This window comes from Eubalaena glacialis, chromosome 8 (assembly GCF_028564815.1).
Source record: "Eubalaena glacialis isolate mEubGla1 chromosome 8, mEubGla1.1.hap2.+ XY, whole genome shotgun sequence".
Lineage (NCBI taxonomy): Eukaryota > Metazoa > Chordata > Mammalia > Artiodactyla > Balaenidae > Eubalaena > Eubalaena glacialis.
Window position 1 is genome coordinate 66,620,801 of NC_083723.1, and position 18,008 is coordinate 66,638,808.

Consider the following 18,008-nt stretch of genomic DNA (forward strand, 5'->3'; position numbering starts at 1 on the left):
ATGTTTTCATTTCTCTTGGGTGTATAACCTGGAAGAGTTTTAAGAACAGGTGTGACACAGCCAGTTGAATGTTTTAGTATACTTGTTATTTAGTTTGGAACAATGCTTCTCATTCTTTTGCCTCCATACCATTCACATGTCCAGAACACTCCATCAGCAACTATTCTCACTGTTCCCTTTTTAGGTAGTGGTGTGAGGGTAGGAGGTGGATTGTGTAGTTGGAAATATACGCCTCCCCTTGCATCCTTTGGGTCTCCTGTAGCATCTCCTCCTCCTGCCCCACAGTTGAGAATCTCTGGTATAGAGGCATAGGAGCAGAAGTAAAGACATGGATTAAGAAGCTATTGTAACAGTTTAGTCCACAGGTGATGTGCATCTGAGCCAGGGCAAGTTTAGAAGGGATGGACTTGTTGAATCTGAACCATCATCCTTAGAAACTCATAGCCTTCTGCCAATTTCCAACTATGCTGCAAAGGCAAAGTCGTACATTGACTTCCTTTTGGTGTGAAATATTTTTCAGCATTGCTTTCTCTCCTGGAGGGAGAAAAGCCATAGAAGAGCATCACTTCTCAGAGAACTGTCTTTGCCTGCAAAATCCAAAGCCACCCTGGGCACAGCTCACAGCCTCCTCATTTTAATGTTTGAATTTTCACCTTCTGACAACTTGAAATACAAATGATTTCTGAGCCAAATTATTTCTTGGTAATTTAATGCAAAATGCTCTGTGTTGTGATCTGATCTGCTAAAGGTGGGAGGAACCATAACATTCATATCTGTGATAGTTTCCTATGGCTGCTGTAACAAACTACTACAAATTCAGTGATTTAATACAATACCAATTTATTCTTTTTCAGTGCTGGAGCTCAGAAGTCTAAAATGAATCTTATGGGGCTACAGTCAAGGCATTGACAGGGAGTCCAGAAACTGGGGGTGGGGGGGTGGATTCTATTTCCTTGGCTTTACCAGAGTCTAGAGCCACATTCTTTGTATTCCTTGGTTTATGGCCCCTTCCTCTATCTTCAAAGCCAGTGGTTTACATCTTCTCTCTCTGCCTCTGTTTTGCTGTTTCAATGACCAGACCTTCTTCTCTTCCGCCAGCTAAGTCTCTCTCTGCCTCTCTTTTGTAAGACTATTTGCGACTGCACTTAGGACCCACCCAGATAGTTCAAGATAATCTCCCCACCCATGATCCTTAACTTAATCACATCTGCCAAAACCTTTTCTCCCCTGAGTAAGATAACATTCACAGGTTTCAGGTATTAGGCCCTGCATTGCTTTGGTGGCCATTATTCAGCCTATCTCAGTATTAAATCAGCACACTGTTGCTTCTGGGTCAATTCTTGTGCGTTAGTGAAGGGATATATGGAAAAGAGAAGAGTAATTTGACAGCATATACCATTTCCTGGAATCCTTTCATTCAGCAAACTTATACACAGGGACTGAACACTGGGCCAGGAGGCCCGGAAGCAGGAGGCTCCACGTCCTGCTGCTGTTGTAGCAGCTGTGGCCGCACAGGCCAGCATTCCCACCGTGCCTGCACCCTCGCAGCCCGGCTGAAGAGGCCTGTGCAGTCAGCAGAAGGCTTCTTCAATGAGTCACTGTGGTTTTCTGACTTGTGGCAAACTCCTCACCTGCTTTGTTCAACTGTCTCCCGGGCTAGTGCCACAGGAGATATTAATAAAGTCGACCTGCTTATAAATAAGGGGTTGGCCCAAAAGTTTGTTCGGGTTTTCGGTACCATCTTACGGAAAGCCTGAATGAACTTTTTGGCCAACCCAGTACCTCCTTTGGTTGACCCACATCACTAAATCTCCGCTGGCACTTTTCCATGCATCTCTATTTTGTTATCTCTTTTCCACATGGATCCCAAATGCTCATCAGGAAATTTACCGAGGTACCCATGGGGGTTTGTGAGGCTCAACAAGACAGAGATTAGGATGCATGGTCTCTAGGCAACTTCTACCAAAGAGATGGCCCGCCTCCACATCCACTGCCTCTAGCTCAGGGTGATATGCAGGGCCCTGGAATTCGTACCTCAGAGGGTGGGAAGATAAATAAGATGAAGTGCTTCAATTTTGGGAGTTTAAGATAAGCAGGGTAGAAAGGATGCGAGCATCCAAACCTGTTCTGAGACAGGCTACAGGAGAGGGGTGGGTAGATCTGGGGGAATTACTCTTGACTCGGGGGAGGGCGAGTCAGGGAAGACTCCTCGGATGCGTTTGGTGGGCTGGGACTTGCCCACAGATGGGATGAACGTGTTCCGGGAGCACAGATAAGGTCAGAACACAAAGAGAATCCCAAGCCTGGAAGACTGCGAGGTGAGTGAAAGAGGGAAAGCCAGGAAGAAAGGCAGATGTGGCGAAGGAGAGTGTCTGTATTTGATAGTTTTGGTTCCGAAATGGCCAGCAGGAGGAAAGGTCTAGAGAGCAGATATAATGTTACGCCTGGAGGTTAGAGACCGGGGTAAGACTGGGGATTAGAGAATTGGGGGTTATCCCCAGAGGGTCACCATGGATGTGGACAGGAATAAGGGTTCAAGGCAAACATCTACCTGGAGGGCACAGAGAGCACCGTGAGAGACACCGGAGTTCTAAAACACAAACCGACAATGACACAAACGAACCACGAGAAACCCAGGAGGGAAACCAGGAGGCTGCACCATGCAGATGGCCAGCAAAGGGAGCACCCAGAGTCCCCTCTCTCTAGCCGAGGAACTGCCATAAAGCCGACCTTGTCATTTTGTATTTATCATTTGTGGTCAAGTGTATTCAAATGCCATGCAAGATATGCATGAAATTTGGCAGGTTTTACAGAAGGCTATTTAGGCAGGAGGGCAGGATAAGTCAATTTATGCAACTGAATCCAGCTGATAAAACCCCTCGAAGCTATGATGCTCTTTGCACTGTGACCTATCAATGTATTTAATCCTAGATTTTATGCTAAGAACCATTTTATTACTGGAAAACGGGACTAAATTCTGTGAGTGGGATAGAAAATCCTAACAGCGAGCACACGTGTCCATGAAACAATCAAAGGGTCCCGTGAAGTGGCTTGGCTTTTGCTGAAATTATTTGTAAATATTCACGTGCTACTTGTTCAATTACTTTATCATCTGCTGCTAGTTATAAACAGAAAAATGGAAGTAGGGACTAAAAGTTTAAGAAAAATGACTGGGGGAAAATATGGCCAAATTGAGCACATTTGGCTATGACTGTTGTGAGCTGAACTAGGCCAGTATGGACATTCACAATTTGTCAGATTCTTCTCAGTGACTTTCGGTAGTCTCTGAAGATTAGAAGTCAGCAGGAGTGACCTGCCTTCTCCTAGACAAACTTCCTGTTAGTTGCCATGCTTCAATTAAAGCAAGTTTCAGACAGAATTCTACCCTATGTTCAGCTACTTATTAACAAGTAGGCACAAAAACATGTACTGAAAACTGGGTCCAAATTCCATTCTGTCTCTTTAAGTACTTTAACAAGTACTTTGCCTAAAATGATCACTCTGAGGCAACGACAACAATGTTCTTATGATGGGACCGACTAACCTCTTAATCAGATCAGGTGACGGGATTCTTTATTATGGGATGAGGGTAAGAGACACCTGTTCTGAATGAGTTCTAGAATTTAGGGTACTCTACCAGAAGCATTCATGGGGGTGTGGGCCCACCTGGCTATTATACCCGATTTACGAAAGAGGAAAGGGCCTGTACAACGCTTCCAGCTACCACATGTCTTGAACACCCCTTTTCTCCAAGGATAAATTGTTTCTATCATCCTTGTGGAGCAAATTCAGATAGCAAGAGTCGAGTCACCTGTCTTTGAAGTGTGGACTACTGATTATAGTATTTCAAGTGTTAACTCAGCACCCCTAGAGTGTAAATTAACTTGCACATACACACATTCATGGTACTGTTTAAACTGAAGTACATTAAGGTAAATTACAAAAAAAAAAAATTATAATAATTAACTTTCTTTGCGCACGAATATGGAAAAAGCCACTGTGGTAAGATGAATAATGGCCCCTAAAAATGTTCACGTCCTAATCCTTAGAATTTGTGAATATTACCTTACATGGCAGAAGGAAGGTTGCAGATGTGATTAAGTTAGGTATTTTGAGATGGGAAGATTATCCTGGATTATTTGTAGGCCCTACATTTAATCATGCGTGTCCTTATAAGGGGGAGACAGAGGGAGAAGAGACTGTGGAAGAGGCGATGTGATGATGGAATCAGAGGTGATGAAGGGGAGGAAGATGGAGGAAGAGGCCACCAGCTAAAGAACACAGGTGACCCCTGGAAGCTGAGGAAATTAGGGGAAACAGCTGCTCCCCTCAGAGTGTCCAGGGGAAACCAGCCTTACCAACACCTTGACTTTAGCCTAGTGAAACTGATCTGGACTTCTAACTTCCAGAACTGTCTGAGAACAAATTTATGTTGTTTTAAGCCACTCAATTTGTGGTCATTCATTATAGGGGCAATAGGAAATGAATGTAGTCATCAATATTAATGTTAGTAGCATCTTGGTCCAGCTCATGGAAATTTCCATGGGAGCTGTTTTGAAAACCCTTGCCATACATGGCTGACAGTTCCTGGGTTATTAAAAAAGACTCTGCCCTGAGGGCCATAGAGAGAGGACCTTTAGTGTCCAAAGGTCCGGGCCCCAGGATTCATTCCTGCAGGCTTTAGTCTGTTTCCTTCCCTCAGCTGCCATGGGTCGTCATCTGTGCCCTAAAGGCTTGCTTCACTTCCCCTAGCTGTTTTGATTTTTGTCCCATGGGGGCTTCGGGCCTTCCCCTGGAGGGCTGCTGCCTCCCTCCCCTAGGTCTGCCCCACTAGGGAAACTCTGAGACTTGCCCTGTCCCCAGTCTCTCTCTTGAGCACTGGTGAGGTCCCAGAAGAGACTGGGCGGGTGGGTATGAATTTGCCTTGTGCCTGGAGCTCCCAGGAGTTTTGTCTTCTCCAACTAGCCCACACTCAGCAATTTGTTAAGAATTTTAGCTGAATTCTTCTTATTAGCTTCATCTGTCATCTCCAGCAGGTAAGCGCCCACGTCCTGTCTCTCGTTGGAGGAGGCTGTGTTTCCTTAGATTTTGTGTAAGCTGGTGGCGCTGCAACCACAGCTCTATGGTAGATTCAAGGAAAGTTGCGATTTCATAGATTAGTCAGCAACTTTGGTGAGATTTTAAGAATAAAAGCAGCCTAGTTTTCTACATCCTAAGAAGAAGCCAGACATCCATTTTATATTTTTTGGCTCATCTATGAATTGGATTTTTTTCCTTATAGCACCTTACTCAGAAAACATTTGGAAAGAAACACTGTTGTTTCCTGACATACCGGTAATATGCACGCCACACACATCTATTAAAATATTCAGGTAGTTGTGCATTATCCTTAGAACTCTCTCTCCCAGAGAATAAGCAATCATCTGCAAAATTAAAATGATCACAACTTTAGCAGAAAAGATCTAAGACTGAGATATAGTGGTTAAGAAGCTGGGTTTGAAATGTGGACTTAATTATATATCTTCAGATAGACAGGTTCTTTTGTGCAGTGGCTTCTGACTCATCCTGAAATCATTGCCTATCATTTTCCTGAGACTTGTAAGGAAAAAAAAATCTGATTGGATAGTATTCACCTCTGCCAAGCCAAGGCATGGACTTACTTGCTAAAGGCTTTCAGCCAGATAGTTGACTCTGAACGTTTAAGAAGCCTTCAAGTATCTTGAAGGGAAACTGGTGATTAAAAAGAAAAAAAAAAAAGCCTTTATTATAGGGAAACCCAGCTGCCTGGAATAAGTACAATGTTAACAATTATATATAAAATGTCTATATTATGAAGTAATGCAGAATAAATTCCTGAACATGGAGCTGATTCTAACATGATAATTGGCTATTCTGAGGCTTCCCCCCGCCCAGGGCATGGCAACGAAGCCACAGTAGCTTTTAACTTCGCAAGAAAATTGTGTCATTTCTCAAAAGCAGCTAGTCAGTCATAAACATTTATTGAACATGCTCTAGATTAGCTGCTGTGGGAATCTAAAAGGTTGTAAAATAAATAATTATTCTGAATAATTGTCAGAAAGGTATCAAGTTCTTTCTGAACCCACTTTTTCTAAATATATAATCCCCAGTGATAATTCACCATCACACCATAGTCCCAGCCCCTTTGTTTTTCACACTATTCTGTCCTTTGGGGTTGGAACAAAGCCAGCTACAGATTTCTCCCAATAACCTTTAATCTCCCCTACACCTGGCTAGGAACCCTCCTGACCCCACAACTCAGGTACCCGTGCTCTCAAGCATAGCCTTGACAATCCCAAACCACCTTTCAACCAGGGACCTGGTTGAATGAAGATGTCCTTATGCCCCTCCACAAAAAATCTGAAATAGCTAATTTATGCCGAAGTGTCATTTACTGATACATCTTTCTTCAGAGGTTACCTTCCTTGTAATTTTTGTTTTTAATTTTCTTTTTAATGAGAACAGAGAATGGCAGCATCTCAGGCAGGAATCTTCCCAATGTCCTTCATCTCACTCTGTGGGCTGGCCACCTAATCTGTATGACCGGCTAGTTTGTATGTAGACAGACCCTTCTATCTTTCATATTCAAGATGAGGCTGCAGATCACTCTTGGTAGAGCATGTTTTCCAGTAAGTGTAATGAGGTTGGGCTGTGTTATCCATGTATTCCCACCTATTCCTCTTCATTACACCTGTGTTGGCAGTGTGATCTTTAGAAACAGAACAGATTTTTCTCCTCTACTTTGTCCTGTTTGAATCTCCAGCTTGGAATCAGAGTGTTGCTTTACTGTTTGGGGCTTACTTAACTGGCTCTAATCCCTATCCAAGTTTCTGGGCTCCAGGTTTCCTGGGGACTATTCTGTAAAGTGAATAAAGCAGACCAATGATCCTGGCCTGTCTCCTCTAACCAACTAAGCGCCTAAGGGGCACTCCTTCTTCAGGGGAGAGTCTCCTTGGATAGACCTGAGACATCTGCGCACATCACTGCATAAATACTCACTACGAGCCCTCTATGCTAGAGCGTTGTGTTTGGCTCAAGTGTTAACAGGGTGAAAAAGACATTCAGTAAATGAGTTCTCTGCAATCTGACCACAGTAAAGAACTTGCTATGAGACCTCTAGAGTTGAAATGAGGAGGCAAAACTATACCCCCCTACCTGCCGTCCATTTAGAAATACCACATGACAGAGATGAAAAGGGCCTCAGAGTTTAGCCAAGCCAGCTTGGCTAGGGGATAGGGATGGATTCAGGAAGAACTGAGCACTTCATTTACCAACAAGAGAATCTCCACTTATATTCATTTTATTTTGTACTCTACTGTATAAGATTTGTTTCAATGAAAGAGTTCTCTCCTAGGGATGTGTGCAAAGATATATGCAAGACTATTTGCTGAAGCATTATTTGTAATAGGGAAATACTGGAAACAATCTAAATGCCCATCACTAGGATAATGTAGTCTAGTTATTTAATGGAATGCTGTAGAGCAGAGAAAACTAACAAACTAGAACTACATATATGTACACAGATAAATTTCAAATAGATAGTGTTGAGATTTAAAATACAAATTAGATGCATAAATGTATCAATTATTTGAAGTTTAAATATAAAAAATCAATATTGTGCATTGTTTTAGAATATACACATGTGTAGTTAAAGCATAAAAACGTAGATAAGAGTGTTGCATATCAATTTCAGAGAGAGGTCTCCTCTCTCCTTCAGGGAAGGGGATTAGGTACATTGGGGATTTCAACGGTATCTGTACTATTTAATTTTTTAATATGGTGTTATATCAGTGTTTGTCTTTTTCCATATAAAATTTTGTGTCTGAAATATTTCACTATAACACTTTTAAAAAGAAAGGGTTCTGTTTTTAAAAAGCTTGAAAGCCAATGAGCTACGACAAGGGGCTCAGGAATGCTGATATTTGAAGTTACAATGGTCTCCAAGCAACCCTCTGTGGCCCCTTTCAGGAGCGACCTTCTAAAGCCCATCCTGCCTTCTGGAGCCTTGGCTCTCGAGCCTTCGCAAGCCTATGGCAAAATGCATATTATACCCCTACCTCCATCCTTGATTCTCATTAAGTTGGTCTGAGGTTTTTATTGAGCATACCAGTGATTCTAGTGGGCACGGTCAGGATACCTTTGAGAAAGATGCTTAAGGTAAGCAAATCAAATCCCGGGAGCCCATGGTCCTTCAAACCTTCGCCACAGACTCATTGCTAATAATGATCTAAAGTAGGGGTTGCTGATCTAAGCAGCATCAGTGCTATGACTTTTGTATACTTGTTAGTGATTATTCCTGTTTCATGTTCAACATAATGAAAACCTTTTAAACCTGTGTGGTTTTGAAGATGGGGGTACAGGAACAGCAGATAATGTTAAGATATGATGGGGAGAGTTAAAAACAAGTACTGAAAGGAAAAGATTTTTATTTTCCAAATTTAGGAGGTATTGAATTTAGATAAATGGATTTACGTTGCTACAAATGATCAGCTATGGAGCAAACAGTGTACGGTGAATTATATAAACACTCCTTGGCATTAATTGGGGAGAGATGCTGTTAAATCCTCTTGTACTCCATTATTAAGATAATACATGCTTTCAACATATCAAAAATATAGAAAATGTAAAGAAGATTATAAAAATTACCAGTAATATCACGACTGAAATATCAATAACAGCTGCTTGTTACTCGTGAACCGGTTGATGTCAAGTTCACAGTTTGAAATTGGCAAAGGCGCAAGTATTTACACCACAGAAACAGACAAATGCTATAAACCAACTCCCTCACTTCTACCCCAGATAAGTAGTTAAATTTTTACTAGCAAAGTATTGAGCCCATCTGACGTATATGTGTATTTCCCCCCAAATTTAGATAATGCTATAATGCAGTTTTGAAAGTGCAAATGTATATCAGACCGAAAGTATATTCTGAGAAATATCTTGGGAAATTAACAGGAGCATCCCTTTCACATATTGAGTGCAGGGGGAGCAAGGACCTCAAGGCTTCCCAGGGCCAAAGGGCATGAGAGCCCATGGCCTCCCTGGCAGGAAGGTAAGTATTTCAGGACCTAAGAGAAATGCTTAGGTTTAGGATCTCAGTAGTTTAACTTGAACTCTGGAAGAGCTCTCATGCACTTGACACTCTTCTCCTTACAAAGCTCAGAGGAAAAAATCCATTTCAGAGTGAATCCTTATGCATTTCTTTTCCTAACTACAAACATGTTCACTTTATGAAATCTCATTTTCTTCAAACTCAAAAGCCAGCTGATAAGGAATAAATCCTTACAACGTACCATGAAGAAGATACCAGATAACTCAGGTGTTAACCTGTATAACAGTTGAAGTTCCTAAAGGCAGTGAGCTAATCGGACGGCATCTCATGGTCTCCTCACCTTGAGGTCCCGAGTTGATCATGAATTAGATTATGGTTCCTGGGGGGATGTAAATAAAATGCCCCCCATTTTTTTCATGTAGTATATTCATATCAACAAGAACCACAGGTCTTCAAGAGGTACCACAGTTGCAAAGAAATAAAACTTTAGGGTTCTTATTTGGCGTTAATATTCACATTCTAAGCTTATCTTTTCATTGTATTATAAAGGGAGACCGTGGAGAACGGGGCGATGTGGGAAAGAAAGGGGATAAAGGGGAAATTGGAGATCCCGGACTCCAAGGAAAACAGGCAGGAAGTGATTTTTAACATCTTATGGTAATTGTACACAGTAACTGCTTCCAACCTGCATTGACTGTTACTCTTCTTCCACTAAGTAGGGGTTACAAGGACCAAGAGGAGACGGAGGACTGACAGTGAGTATCAATCCTGGAGGGTAATTGAGGGGTTTGTGCTCACAAAATGATTGCGTTTGTGTTTTAGCTTTAGAAGTGACTTCTTTTGACACAGAATTAGTGCTGACATAGATGCAGGAGGTAATTGAACCCGAATGTGAGGGAGACATCACACCCAGCGCCCTTATCCAGCCTTGTGGTAGAGATATAATTGCCCACCCCCCGGTAGAAAGGTTAACAAGGAGGTGAACTGTTTACAAGAAGCCAAATGAGCAAGGGACTTTTTACTGTACATGAGCCTTCACATGTCAGCACAGGGGCTCTTTTTTTCCTGAACTAGTTCCTTTAAGAAGTGCTCTGAGGAGAACAGCAATCACAAAATCGGGATTACTTTTATGTACTGATTCACTTATTCAACAAATATTTGTGATGATGTATAAACTTTCTCTGTTTTTCTCTCTTTTGTTCTCTTTTGTTTGCACCACTACAAACAAAAAGCTGACACCTGAAAGTCCCACAGGATGGGAAAGTTCTAGAATTTCTATAGCAAAATCTACTTCTTCCTTTCTAACTTTGAGACACTACATCTCCTGGAGTTGAGGAGAAATAGGGACCTTCTCTTCTCCCCCTTCTTTTTTTTTAATTGGGGTATAGTTGTTTTACAATGTTGTGTTAGTTTCTACTGCACAGCGAAGTGAATCAGCCATATGTATACATATATCCCCTCTTTTTGGGATTTCCTTCCCATTAAGATCACCACAGAGCACTAAGTAGGCTTTTTCCCTTTTTGATTCTTTGGTGGGTCATGGTCTGGGGATGTTGACCTTATGTATAGTGCCAGGAAAACCCAGGGGTGGGAGTTCAAGTGGTGAAGGCGAGAGCTGGACATGTGACAAACAGAACTGTGCATGGTTTTAGGGCCCATCTGCCTTTTTCTCTTTGTTGTTCCCCACCAGAAGTCAGACCCTCCCCAGATGCCTCTGGAGGATGAAGCAGCTATATATGCAGCAATTTCTCCCTAAAAGTAGCAGAGGAGGGTGTATGTAAAATGCCCAGAGGAATGTTTCCCATAGGTTTATACCCTCCCTCCTGTCCCAACATGGAGAGGGCAACTGGTTTCCTTCATCCATGCAGTTGTTCATTTACTTCACCAACGTTTATTGGGCACCTACCCTGGGTCAGGGTCTGAGACAGGCACTGGGGGAATAGTTGAGATTAAGAGACTATGTCTCTGGACTCAAGGAGCTCACAGCCTAACGGGAGAGAAAGACAAGCAAAGGATGTTCACCTATAGTTTGATAAATGCTGTGATAGAAGTGATATGTGGGTCCAGAGCACACAAAATCAGGTATGGTTTGATGCAAATTCTCTTTTCCTTCACTATTCCCTTTTTGTAGCATTTAGAAAGCCAAGGTCAGCATTAAATGAGATTCTAATATGGGACAGGCTCCTTCATATCAATACCGCCCTGACCCAGTACTGCAGGGTGCCTGGGGGGTGCATGTAAAGTACGGCCCCCACTCTGGACCCCTGGACTTCTAGGCCTTCTCCAGTTACACCCCTTCCCCCAGGTGAGGAGCGACCACCCTGAGCGCACGCCCCCCTCTGTACTGCGCTCTGGATACACAGGATCTCAGAATTGCCCCAAATGGCCCCAAGTTTGGAAGCTGACAGCACTGGCCTGTATGCACGAGGTGGCCAAGGGGCAGGCATCTGGGGGGATTTGACAGAGCTTGCATTCACCTCATAAGTGCTGGCTAAGGCCTGGTACAGCACAGGGCCGGTGGGGAGAGGGTGCAGGGAGAAGGGGACAGGCTATAAGCCGCAGCTCCCTCTTGCCCAGAACCCACATGAATCTACATGACAGCCCATGAGGTAGGTAGTAATGTCTTCCCTCCAGATGAAGGCACACCAAGTCACGCAGAAAGCTTGAACGATACGCCCCAAGACACCTCAATAACAAGTAACAGAGCCCTTAGAGCCAAAGTTGGCTTGTCTGATGCCAAATCCCGGCTGCTCCCCCATGAAGGCTGTTCTTGGAAGGCATCTTTCCTCTCCCCACCCCCATTCTCTCCCTGATCAAATATATTCTCAAACACTCTCAGTGGCAGATTCAGTCCAGAATAACAAAGTCCTCTTTTAAGAGGCAAATACCATAGATGGAGTTCAAGTTTTTAATCATTCACACCAAATTGCTTCAGACAGACTGTTTCTCCGTGTGTCCCTTAAATGTCAGTGTTTCCCAGTGTCTGCCCTCAGTCTTTTCTTCCCAGTCTTCAAACCCTCAGGGAGGGACAGCTATCAAAGTCAGGGGGATGTACAGTTCAAAAAGGGTAATTTAATATTACAGTAAAGTTGTATGGAGAATGAAAAAATATTTTTATATTATAAATATAGAAAAGAATATGCTTGACAAAAGGGGGTAGGGAGGGGTTAAAAAAGGCAGAGAAGCTCTGCTGCACGCAATCTCGTCTGCCATCCCTGTTTCAACAGCCAACTGTACACTGGCATTTCTTAAATCTGCCTCCAGCTTGAACCCCTCTCCTGAGCGCCAGACCTCACATCCTACTGCCTACTGGACATCGCCAGCTGGGTGTCCCACAGGTGCCTCAAACCCAGCCAGAATCAAGCTGAACCAGTGAGCTTCATTAGCTTCAACCTGCCCCTGTTCCCTCCCTCTCTATCTCAAAGAGCGGCACCGTTATCATTTGCCTCCTAGACTCCTTTCCCTCATCCTTCCTTCCAATTACTCACCAACCCCCTTCATCTCCTTTTGAAATGTCCCTCCAGGTCATTCCTTCCCATCCATCAATACCACCACGGCTTTCTAGTGTTATCTTCTTTGCCTGAACTATATAGGAACCTCAGACCCCTCCACTGGCTGCCACAATCACGTTTCTTCTCTGCTATGGACCATGTCTCTTCTCAGCGCTCAGGATATGTCCACACTCCTCAGCATGACACAAAGGCTTTCTAAAGTCCATCTGTCTTTCACATTTCCTGTCATTAGTTCAGTCACATTCCGAGTCACAAGTTTAATCAAGTACTCCAGTGCACTGCACTTTGTGTGTTCCATCCCCTGCCTGGAAAGCTCTTCCTCCTCCTCTCCCCACCCCACCCCGGTCAGAGTCTGCCTAACCTCCCTGGACCACAGGCCCACACCCACTCTCCCACCCCTGGTATTCCCGGCAGACCAGCGTGGTTCCTTAGCTCAAGCCAATAGAATAGTACTTATAAAATTATTTATTTATTTGCCTACTTCCTACTAGACTCATGTAAACATGAGTCCTTTGAGGGGTATAAACTTGATGCCTTCATCACTGGCACTGAGTAGCCAATGTGGTCATTCAGCAATTTTAACGGAAAGGGTGAAACTATTCCAGTGACTTAAAAGCAAAGAATACAAGGAAAAGATTTATATATACACACACACACACACACACACACACACACACACACACACACATATATATGACTACTTAAAGCATATTAGACCTGGTTATGCCATAAAAGCACAGTGAAAAGAATTAAAATGCAACCTTGATGTATAAATTGTTCTTACAAGTCAAGAAAAGACAAACATTCTAATAGAAAAAAATGGACAAAGGACAAAGACTGTGCATAAGAGAATACAACTTGGAAACATACATATAAAATTCAGCCTCACAAATAGTAAGTGTAATTTAAAACAATGAGATATTTTGCTCTATCAAGTGGCAAAGATTATATAATAATAATAATAACCAGTGTTGTGTCTCTAAAACAAAATGGGTTTTCTTATATACTGCTGTTAGAGGCATCAGTTACTACAACTTTTCTGGAGGATTGTAAGGCAGTCTGCATCAAGAACCTTAAAATGGCCATGCATCTGACTTCAGTAATCAAGTTTTTCAGAATACTTAATAATATGGGAAATTAGTTACTACATAATGTTAAGTGAAAAACTATAATCATAAAACTTAGTGAAAAGTATTTTCTCCACTTGTAAAAAATTAAACACAAGTATATTAAATATATAACATTTCCCCTTCCTAGATAACAATATAAATATATTAATAGACATTTCCCCTTTCCAGACATACTCTAGTTTCAGATTTATTAAATGTCTCTCTAAATGTGGAAAAGCATGACAAAGCCTAAAAAAAAAAAAGATAACTGTTGACGCCTTCATTTCATGTAATTTTTTAAATCTCACATTGGGAGTTCTTTTTGTATAACCACTTGAAATCATTGGCTTTTACTCAATTTATAGAAAAAAAAAATTAAATTAAAATGCCCTGAATATTCTCTGTACATGCTTCTGTTAAGCCATGTTACTGTCTATGTCACCTTCACCTCACTTCTGTCATTATAGGTTTTCTCCTTTAAAACTTTACTTTTGCAACTGTTACATTGTATCTTCTTAGAACAGGTCCACTGCTCTTTCCAGTTGAGATTTTCTGGGCTTCTGCTTCTCTCATCCGTTAAGTTAATCATCCCTGTCAGCTTCATGTCTTTGGCAGATGTAGAATCCTGACTTCTCCAGTCTCATCCCATGGCATTTGTAAACATGCCATGCAGGGCAGGATGTTGGCAGATTGATTCCTCGTACCCAGCTCATCTCAGGCCCTTCTGATGGAGCTGGTGAGCAGCGGGGCCTGGAAGGAGCATCCGGGAACCCAGGGAGGTTTCATGGAAGAGCCCAAGTGAGAGTATTAGGAAACCGGAGAGAAGACTTGCAAATTTGGGGATTGGTACAGAAAAAAAGGAGGGAATACAGCATTGGATGAGATCTCTTTTGGCCCTGGTGCTTGTCCTGGTTTGTCAGCACATGTGGGTTAAACCGTGTAACTGAAAGCATGCATTGCCCACACCATTATTGTCCTCGGAATCTGCAGGGGATTGGTTCCCAGACACGCCCACCACGCCCAACCCAGCAGGTACCAAAATCCGTGGATGCTCAAGTCCCGCATATAAAATGGCACAGTACAGTCAGCCCTCCGTATCACGGATGCAGAACCCATGGCTATGGGGGGCCGACTGTAGGTAGTACATCTTTTGTGGCGCCAGACCCTGTGTGTGAGTTACCTCATTTAATCCCACCACATCCCTGAGACACAGACACTGTTAGGTCACTTCATGCCCAAGGTCACACAGCTGATAAATACTGGAGCTGCAATTTGAACTCCAGGTCTGAGTTATTACATTTCACAGCTCAAACACATTTCAATTCTGAATATTATAGCCAACTTTTAACCTCTGTGCTATGTATTTTTTATTTATTTAATTTATTTATTTTTGGCTGTGCTGGGTCTTCATTGCTGCGCACGGGCTTTCTCTAGTTGTGGCAAGCGGGGGCTACTCTTCATTGTGGTGCGTGGGCTTCTCATTGCGGTGGCTTCTCTTGTTGCAGAGCATGAGCTCTAGGCATGCGGGCTTCAGTAGTTGTGGCTCACGGGCTCAGTAGTTGTGGCTCGTGGGCTCTAGAGCACAGGCTTAGTAGTTGTGGAGCACGGGCTTAGCTGCTCCACAGCATGTGGGATCTTCCCGGACCAGGGCTTGAACCCGTGTCCCCTGCATTGGCAGGTGGATTCTTAACCACTGTGCCACCAGGGAAGCCCCTGTGCTATGTATTTTATTTGCAGTGGAAGGATTAAGTCAAATAGCCCAATGCTGATTATAATAAGACATACCTTTCATGACTATAGGAAAAAATATGGTCACACAATTAATACATTTTCCTCTTTTCCTCCAGAAAGAAGAAATCATTAAGCTTATTTTTGAAATATGTGGTAAGATTTGACGACCAAGAAAAAACCCATCACTTTAAAGTACCAACCCCACTATGTTCTGTGTTGTCAAGATAATGTGCTCACCCAGAATATGTATACTGTAGAGCTCGTGGGAAAGTTTCAAGCTCATTTTCAGTTTCAGTGGGAAACTGAAAGGAAGCAGTGTGAGGGGATGTGGGAATCCTGATTTAAGAAAAGAAAGTCATTTTCCCAGGGTAGTTAAGAAGCGTGAAGATACAGGCATGGGGTCTGTGGGCAGCCAGGCCTTTTGTTAGCACAGAGCTCATTTGTATTCAGTGACATTTACCTGAGCCTGAGAAGGAAAGAACAACAAAGGAAGCAGGACTACAGGGCCCTAACTGGTGTTTGAATCCAGCCTAGCTGGTGATGATAATGTCTGTGTTTTTCCTGAAGCAAAAAGTCTTTCTAAATTGAGTTTTGAGCCCTACGTCTAGAGTGCCTACCACTTCAGAGGCAAAAGGACAGGGTCCAGAGGTCATCTTGTGTCACAACTCTATCTAAACGCTTCTATGGCGAAATAGACTTAAAACAGAGTTACCAGAACAAGGAAGTCAAGCAAAAAGACTAGCCAAAAGGCAAGCAATTAATGGATAATGAAGGTAACTTCTGTGTTCAACTCAGACAGAGGCAGGAATATCATTATCCTTCCATACAGAGAACCCCAGAACTGACTTGTCCCCCAAAAGACTTCCGGACCTTAAGAAGCAGCCTGGGACTTTCTATGGTGACAGGCCGATTTAGACATTGCTTCTGAGTTCTAGAAGCACTGTAAAATAGCAGTCAGTTTCCTGATGATTTATCGTGGCAGGGCTGTTGGCCAACATGAGGATATGAATACACCAGTGGAACCCTGATAATTTTTATTGCCAAGGAACTCTGGCAACTGCTTTGAATGATAAACCCTAAATAGAAGTTGTTTACTGACCAGTGTTCTGAGATCATTTCCCTGAAACAGTTTCACAGTATGGATGGACTGCTGGCCTCCTTGATAAGATGGGAGCCACCTTACTGGTCACTAAGGGCGTGACTGGGGACATAAACCAGAGTAGCTAGGGGCCGCTACTCTTGAGTCCAGTTAAAGACCTGAATCTTTCCCCCACGATTAAAAAGTTTCATCCCATTACTTTACCCATTGGCCACGCCAATGAGCAAGTATTCATTTTCACATAAGGATATGGTTGAAGACCGAAATATTAGCATTCAGATTCCGATTAAATACAAATGGTCGGATGATAAAGGGCAAATTTAGGATGGTGGTTATCTCTTATGGAGGAGGGAAATGGAATCAGGAAGGCATACACAGGGATGCCGAATCTTTTAAAAATGCTATTTTATTTTTTAATCTTAGAAATTGGCTAGCTGTTTATTGTTTTATCCTCTACAGCATTTTGGTTTTTTGTGGGGGAGTTTTTTTTTTTTTGCAATATATCATTTTTTTAAAAAGTCAGGTATAGAAACCAGAAAGGAGACAATCGTCAGCTGTGTTCACGGTCACAGAAAAGGAAGGTTACAATCCAGTCTTGGGTTCATCCTTGCCCCTCTCCCCCCTCCCCCCACCCATCTGATATCAATCCCCGCTGTGTTTCTATGTCAACATTCGTGTTTCAGGTTGTGGGCATAAATGCAGAGAGGCACTGCTAGAGCTGCTGTTTGTGATCAACAGCTCAGAAAGTGTGGGACTGGAGAACTTCCCGATTATCAAAGACTTTGTGAAGACTCTGACCGACAGAGTTGAGCTGGACCTTGCCACGGCCCGCGTAGGTGTAATCAACTATAGCAATAAGGTGGAGGAGGTGGCTCATTTGACGCAGTTCTCCAGCAAGGATGACCTCAAGTGGGCCATGGACAGCATGCAGTATCTGGGAGAAGGCACCTACACAGCCACAGCTCTCCATGCCGCCAACCGCATGTTCGAAGCCACAAGGCTGGGTGTGAAGAAGGTGGCCTTGGTCATCACTGATGAGCAGACAGATACCCGAGATGAAAAGGATCTGACAGAGGTGGTGAAGGATGTCAGTGACATCGATGTGGAAATATTTGTGATTGAGGTGGTGAAGACAAATGACCCCAACTTCGAGATGTTCCACAAAGAAATGAATCTAATTGCTACCAACCCAGACGGTAAGCACGTTTATCTGTTTGATGACCTTGTTACCCTTCAAGGTAAGACTCAGCTCCAGGGGAAAGGAATTCACACTGTCCTTCCAAGTACCACATCACGGGATTATCCTGACCAAAGATGAAAATCAGGAGGCTAATGAGGCGTATACTGGCATTAAATTGTAACACAGAAACTATGGAAGGCAAAGATGTTTAGTATTTCATTCAGGGAGTACAATCCCTTGTCTTTACTCATTTGTAGTAAGTGCTGAGTTGGCCTTGGAGTTGTTTAACTCGGGTATCTGCAATCGA

The 18,008-nt window shown here is 42.9% G+C and overlaps 1 protein-coding gene across 1 annotated transcript in view; it reads left to right on the forward strand.

The window, feature by feature from the left end:
- The window catches only part of COL28A1 (collagen type XXVIII alpha 1 chain), a 151,545-nt gene that overhangs the window by 114,257 nt on the left and 19,280 nt on the right, over positions 1-18,008 (forward strand). The window contains 5 exon segments of the mRNA XM_061198237.1: positions 9,002-9,070; positions 9,620-9,700; positions 9,790-9,825; positions 15,539-15,575; positions 17,205-17,759. Coding sequence (XP_061054220.1) covers positions 9,002-9,070; positions 9,620-9,700; positions 9,790-9,825; positions 15,539-15,575; positions 17,205-17,759 — 778 coding nt within the window.